The sequence below is a fragment of the Musa acuminata genome, unplaced genomic scaffold, assembly GCF_036884655.1.
Source record: "Musa acuminata AAA Group cultivar baxijiao unplaced genomic scaffold, Cavendish_Baxijiao_AAA HiC_scaffold_902, whole genome shotgun sequence".
In the NCBI taxonomy this organism is placed as follows: Eukaryota; Viridiplantae; Streptophyta; class Magnoliopsida; order Zingiberales; family Musaceae; genus Musa; species Musa acuminata.
This window is the reverse complement of record NW_027021124.1, coordinates 10,001-17,500: the sequence shown is the minus strand read 5'-3', so window position 1 is coordinate 17,500 and position 7,500 is coordinate 10,001. Positions and strand designations below refer to the sequence as shown.

At 33.4% G+C, this 7,500-nt stretch overlaps 1 protein-coding gene and 2 non-coding genes across 3 annotated transcripts in view; 1 reads left to right on the top strand and 2 right to left on the bottom strand.

Annotated features, from left to right (window-relative positions):
- Positions 1-179: 179 nt before the first annotated feature.
- TRNAT-GGU (transfer RNA threonine (anticodon GGU)) lies at positions 180-251 on the bottom strand. Its single transcript has one exon. It is a non-coding gene; the product is annotated as a tRNA-Thr (tRNA).
- Positions 252-3,846: 3,595 nt separating this feature from the next.
- The window catches only part of LOC135664886 (DNA-directed RNA polymerase subunit beta), a 5,768-nt gene continuing 2,114 nt past the window's right edge, over positions 3,847-7,500 (top strand). Inside the window, exon 1 of the mRNA XM_065177071.1 lies at positions 3,847-7,500. This exon is cut by the window's right edge and continues 2,114 nt beyond it. Within this exon, the coding sequence (XP_065033143.1) occupies positions 6,285-7,500 (1,216 nt within the window). The 5' untranslated portion in view covers positions 3,847-6,284.
- Positions 5,360-5,430, bottom strand: TRNAC-GCA (transfer RNA cysteine (anticodon GCA)). Its single transcript has one exon. It is a non-coding gene; the product is annotated as a tRNA-Cys (tRNA).

Below are 7,500 nucleotides of genomic sequence, written 5' to 3'. Positions count from 1 at the left end.
AACTACAATTATTCATTATTATTTATACTAATAATAATGAATAATGTTTCACTTTTTAACTATAACTCGTAATAATCAGAAGTCATTATAATGGTGGTTACCCTTTTCTTTTTAGAAATAAAAAGAAATCTCTATTCTCCACCGAAAAACAAAGACTCAAACTTTAGTTTAGTGGAAAAAGCCCCTTATCGGATTTGAACCGATGACTTACGCCTTACCATGGCGTTACTCTACCACTGAGTTAAAAGGGCTTGTTTTATTCGATTCATGAATTATAGCCTTTTTCCATTATGAGTCTACTGCATAATATATGTACATGATATATACATATATGCACATAATATATACATAGTTCATTTAAGGAGCAATCAATTTGATTTACCCCCCAAAAAGTAAAAAGTGGGCAAATTTTTATTTTTTTTTTTGATAAAAATAATGCAGTGAATTGTTTCAAGACCGACCCCGCTTGTTTACCTTTACTGACTCATCAAAACAAGATTCACTTGATTGATACATGTACCAATCTGACATCGACATAGATTCGATAGATTTTCTTGAATCATGTGATGAGGGTATTCGTACCCTGAACCGAATTCTTATAAAAAAATAAAAAAGAAAAAAGGAAAATTTCTATCGTTTTTTAATTTTCTGACTTAATGTGAGATAGTGATAGGCATATTTTATCTGAACAATGAACGAAGCAATGAGTTAAGTTAAAATTAATGAGTTAAAATTGAAGAAAAGAAATTAAGTGGGGTTCTACCCCCTTTTCTGTTCTGTCGGACCAATCACTGCCTGAACTGACGGAGTCCTGTACCTCCTTTCGCTATATAAAATAGTATGGATGGTTCATTCATGAACCATCAAATCCAAAACAAAATTCTATGGAATCATAACATAAAAGTAGAAAAGAGTGTTCAGATCTAGTCATATCATTAGATTATATTGACAAATTCCAAAAAACTACTCATACTATCATCATAGTATGATGACAGTTGGGCGGATATGCCCCTATCGTCTAGTGGTTCAGGACATCTCTCTTTCAAGGAGGCAGCGGGGATTCGACTTCCCTGGGGGTACTACGAAAGGAAGTTGATCATGGATTATCAATAAGCCTAGAAGGAATTCTTCCTGGGTCGATGCCCGAGCGGTTAATGGGGACGGACTGTAAATTCGTTGGCGATATGTCTACGCTGGTTCAAATCCAGCTCGGCCCAAAAATTCGCCGCTCCATGAATATGATATAACCAATGATATAACCAATTTGTCCCCCAGAAACAAAAATACCTGATCCGTAAAAGAGAAAGAGTCCATTTTTGTTTCTCTATCCATGTTTTTCTCATTCGTTCTGATCTTTTCTTTCTAACGATCTAGATTCATAATACTTAATCAAAGCAAAGATTATGAAAGGAAAAATCGTTTTTTTCTCAATGAAAGGTTGATTATCTATTTTTGGCAATAAAATAAAATAAACACAGGTTACTAGTAATCCGTGTCACTTTCACTATAGTCCATATCTATGTGTTCTATGTGTATATGATATCAGTTAGTATATCATTCGTGTCTCTGTTACAACGCGACGAAGAAAATGTTTTTCTGAAACCATTAAGAATATGTATACCATACACCTCGCTGGGATTGTAGTTAATTGGTCAGAGCACCGCCCTGTCAAGGCGGAAGCTGCGGGTTCGAGCCCCGTCAGTCCCGAACTAGGATCCGACCGATGCAATGGAGAAATGAATTTATCTATTTTCCGTGAAAAAGGAGACAGGGGGCAAGATCTAATCCCCAGTGGAGATCCTTATTTCTTTTGTTTTTCATTTCGCATTTATCATCAGACAAATACAGGAATTTCCATTTCTTCCACTAGTGCCGAGTGATAAGGGAGAGACATAACATATATAGATTCGTACAATCGGTGGTATTCCTATATTTAGTATTTTAAGAGATACTCGTCTGACTTTCTTTTTCGATTTTCTTGATAAATGAAATAGAATAGAGTGCTCCTATTTTTACCGAGAGTACATACGCAAATTGTATTCGTTTATTGTACAATACATAATGAACTTAACATAATTACCTCGACAGAGTACTTGTCAGGTTAAACGACAACCCTTTTTAGCTTCGACTTTGTTTGTGTATCCTCAATGACTAATTGGAAACAATCTATCTCATTCTCATTTAAATTGCACACTGAATTTTTGATGTATGCCTTCCAGTCCCAATCGAAGAAAGAGATACTAATCAAATAAAAGAAAAGACCAAGCAACGTTCCTTTTTATTAAATTTGTTGGAATTATATTAGATCTTTTATACTTAACCCGTCCTTTTTCCATCTCACTTCTACTCTTTGGATCTGTGTGTGATTCATAGAATACCAGTCATATAATACCTCATAATTGTATGTACATAATTGTATGTATAAGTATAACGAAGGAGGAGTATATAAGGAAGAAGGTAGGGTTATTTATAGAAAAGAAAAAGTGGAAAAGGATGAAAATTCAATGGGATTCTTTATTGGATCAGGAATCCCATTTCAGATTTAGTATGGATAAAGGATCTCTTCCTATGTTATACTATTCAATTCTCGACGATGAATCGATTTGATAGATCAGATATTGTTATTCATAATATTGATCCGATTCAGTATCATCAGGATGCAATTCATCCCATTGAATTTACAGGAATCAAATTTCTCATCTCTATGGGATTAGATCCCGAGTTATTGCGAAGTAAAAAAACAATGAGATTATGGAAGTAAATATTCTCGCATTTATTGCTACTGCACTGTTCATTCTAGTTCCTACTGCCTTTTTACTTATCATCTACGTAAAAACAGTCAGTCAAAATGATTAATTTGACTGAAACTTGATTTATTAGTTCTTATCAATGATTGAATAAATGAAAGAAACGGATTCAAACTCCAAGTCTTAAATGAAATGATCTGTCTGGAATCATAAGTATCTGAGATAATAAGTATCTGAGATAGTAGTATCTGAGCCGAGATAGTATGGTATAGTATTTATTATCCTATTAATGATTTTCATAGAAAGTTGTACTGTATACAGATATAGGCTTTTATATAGAGAAAGCCTATATCTAGGTCAATATACAATATGTATGTACATAGATTAGATGTATATCTAAATAGTACATCAAAATAACAGTCCAATTCTATTATTTTTTTGGCTACATTTACTTGTGTGGATTTCGATCAATTCAAAATAATTGAAGACCAACTCTTCTAATTCCTGGCTTTCTTAGAATTTATATATATATAGGTATAGGTCCCGAGATCTATCAAAGGAATCAATGGAGCAAGACAAAAAGAGTATGGGCATATTCTACTATAAATTAAATAAAAAAAAAGATAAAAGAAAACGAAACCAAAGAAAAGAATCTTTTTCTTTTTTTAGATTTCCCATCTCAAGAAGTCATTGCTTGATCTATTAACAGATGATCTGCGGAGTTCTATTCCATGATAACTTCTTCAGATTTGAAAAAGAAGTAGATTAATAGAGTAGACCTTCCCAATTTTTTATGCTTAAACATGACATGAGATGAGTCAAAAAAAGCATAAAAAAATCTCTAGGAGTCTAAAAAAAAGGTGAAAATGCGCGATATGTGGATCGCTCAACGGAAGAAAGATCTAATCTTATTATGTGTAGAACCTCTTTGGACAACAACTAGTCATTTCCAATAGAAAGTATGTATTGTCGTAATCTAATATAATTAGAATAGCGGAACGGCTTTCTCTTCTCTTAGAACAGTAAAAGTAAAGAAAGAGGGAAACAAATAAAGAAAAAAAGAAAAAACCAATTTCAGTTTTTTTCTTTTTGTAATATCCATAATTCTGGTAAGAGCTGGTTTATCAAAATAGAATATTTAGGAAGAATTCGGTTGGAAAAAATTTCCTATCATGCGTAGATTTAGGTTTCGAAATACAACTATAGTAATCATTCATTCTTTGATCGAATGGTTATTATTCATTATTGTATTTTCTTATTCATTACTGTATTTCAGTATAATTTTGAAACAGAGACATTCTTTTTTTAAAGCTTTGCAAAACGATCAATTAAACAATTGATAGAATTCAATTACTCAATCGATTACTCGATTAGTAGTACCCCTAGAGTCCACTCCTTCCCCATACTACGAGTGAGAGGGAAAATGTAAAGACTACCATTAAAGCAGCCCAAGCGAGACTTACTATATCCATATAAATTATGTCTCCTATCTCTATGAAGGAATTATTCCATTATTGATCAATAATCATAGTGGAATCAATGGCGCAGAGTCAAAATGGAATTCTGACTTAACTTAAGGCTATTGATGAACCAATCCAATGAATCTACTCGTAACAAGATTATAAGATTTCTGGTAGAATCGGGAAGCATTAAGCATAAATACAATACACACACCTTTTCTCGGAAAATGAAATAACAAAGGAATACTCCTATCCCAATGGAACATGTAGGAGTACTAAGACCTATTGTTTGTTACCCTTTTTCATAAGCAAAAGACATCAAAATATACCATCAAGATAGATAACTATCTATCAGATACCTCTATTTCCTATTTGATCTAAGCCTTACTGTTTTTTTTGTGAAAGAATGGGGAGACACCATCACCAGTATTACATACATTCTTTCTTTTTTTCGTAATCCCCCTATCTTACACGGGCAAAGAAATTCCTACACGGGCAAAGAAATTTTTTTGTTTCTTCAACTTTTACTTTTACTCTTTACTCAATAAGAGCCGACCAACTATCCTGATTGAATGTTTGAGTACTCAGAGACTCTCGTGAGTCTGGATACAAAGTATCTTCAGTCCTTTCCACAACTTCTAAATTGATTTCCCATCAGCCTATCCAATCGAATTCCAGACAGAGTCAGTAGACACAACGGTGGTAGTGTAAAATAATTAGGAATTCTTGATAGTCTTTCGTACAATCTCTTCTTCAATCCTAGTAGCAAAAATGGAGTGTCCTTTAGGAACCTTTGGATACCAAGATTTCCGACCTCTTACTTTCGTAGTTTTGAATCCCAGAATTTACTTTCACTATTTATTTATTCTACTTATAAAATAAATGTCCGAACCAATCATAATCATATTAAAATCATAATCATATTAATAAGTAAGGCTTACTTCATCCCTATTTGTACCGGTTTGGGCCACACCCAAAGCCCGGATTTTTAGAAAAAAATTGACTTTCTTTAAAAAAATTGACTTTCTTTATAGAACTACAGATTCTAAAAATAAAGTATCGATAGGCTTATCCTTTTGCCTCTCCTTCTCCGGGGACAGAATTCGTCGAGTTAAATCAGCAGAATAAGAAATCCCAAGTTTTTTGTTGATCAGGCGACACCCAGATTTGAACTGGGGATAAAGGATTTGCAGTCCCCCGCCTTACCACTTGGCCATGTCGCCAAACCAAATTCGATCCAAATAAGATAAAAAATAGATTTCTGGTCAAAGACTGAAAAATTCAGGGCAAATTGGAACCATTAACTATTTGTTTTGTTGTTTTGAATTAGCGAAAGGTTCTTCAATTTGTATCTCAAATTGTTGCGTTTCCTTAATGGCATAACAAAATCAAATTGATTTATGACTAATTCAGTATCAATTATTTTCAATAATCAATCTTTTTCAATTTCAATTATAACAATATAAATTATAACAATATATATGTGTATATGTAAACCTCAAAACAGAAATTGTTACACAGATACCGCTCTTATGTACATATCCCATATCCCTATAGAGAATCGTCGTGCCTTCTTTTTTCATTTTCTATATGCAATAGAAAAAATAGGAATTATGATATAGTGCGACCTGACTTCTGTTGCCACAAGTGAAATTACGATAAAAGATGTGATATGCGGACAGGTAGATAGCTATATTGGCATGCACTTAATAAATATTACTCCTATTACGCAATTCAATCATATTCTATATATTCTACTAGCAAAAAAATAATTCGAAATTTTTTTTGAACATGAAATGAAACTCAAATAAAATTAAGTATGCTAAAAAGGGAAACTCTATATTGTTCCTGTTGTACCTGTCGCAAATTCGAACTTGCGTCGAAAATGCTCTTCATTCCTCTGTCTCATTTCCGTTCATACGTATGAAATACATATATGGTATATGGAGTTGGCTAAAATTTCATGTGATTCAGTAAACAGAATATACATTCCATCATTGCTAGATCGATCCGTATGGTTCGATAAATAGTGAGCTAATAATGGGATTTTTCAATAAACAGGAAACTTAAGATTAAGATGCTCCGGAATGATGGAAATGAGGGAATGTCCACAATACCTGGATTTAGTCAGATCCAATTTGAGGGATTTTGTAGGTTCATTAATGAGGGCTTGACGGAAGAATTTCATAAGTTTCCAAAAATTGAAGATACAGATCAAGAAATTGAATTTAAATTATTTGTGGAAAGATATCAATTGGTAGAACCCTTGATAAACGAAAGAGATGCTGTGTATGAATCACTCACATATTCTTCTGAATTATATGTACCCGCGGGATTAATTTGGAAAACCGGTAGAGATATGCAAGAACAAACCGTTTTTATTGGAAACATTCCCCTAATGAATTCCCTGGGAACCTTTATAGTAAATGGAATATACAGAATTGTGATCAATCAAATATTGCAAAGTCCTGGTATTTACTACCGTTCAGAATTGGACCATAACGGAATTTCTGTCTATACCAGCACAATAATATCAGATTGGGGAGGAAGATCGGAATTAGAAATTGATAGAAAAGCAAGGATATGGGCCCGTGTAAGTAGGAAACAAAAAATATCTATTCTAATTCTATCATCAGCTATGGGTTCGAATCTAAGAGAAATTCTAGATAATGTTTGTTACCCTGAAATTTTCTTGTCTTTCCCGAATGATAAGGAGAAAAAAAAGATTGGGTCAAAAGAAAATGCTATTTTGGAATTTTATCAACAATTTGCTTGTGTAGGCGGGGATCCGGTATTTTCTGAGTCTTTATGTAAAGAATTACAAAAGAAATTTTTTCAACAAAGATGTGAATTAGGAAGGATTGGTCGACGAAATATGAACCGGAGACTGAATCTTGATATACCTCAGAACAATACATTTTTATTACCACGAGATGTATTGGCTGCTGCGGATCATTTGATCGGAATTAAATTTGGAATGGGTACACTTGACGATATGAATCACTTGAAAAATAAACGGATTCGTTCTATAGCGGATCTGTTACAGGATCAATTCGGACTGGCTCTTGTTCGTTTAGAAAATGCGGTTCGAGGAACTATATGTGGAGCAATTCGGCATAAATTGATACCGACTCCTCAAAATTTGGTAACTTCAACTTCATTAACAACCACTTATGAATCGTTTTTTGGCCTACATCCTTTATCTCAAGTTTTGGATCGAACTAATCCATTGACACAAATCGTTCATGGGCGAAAATTGAGTTATTTGGGTCCTGGAGGATTGACGGGGCGAA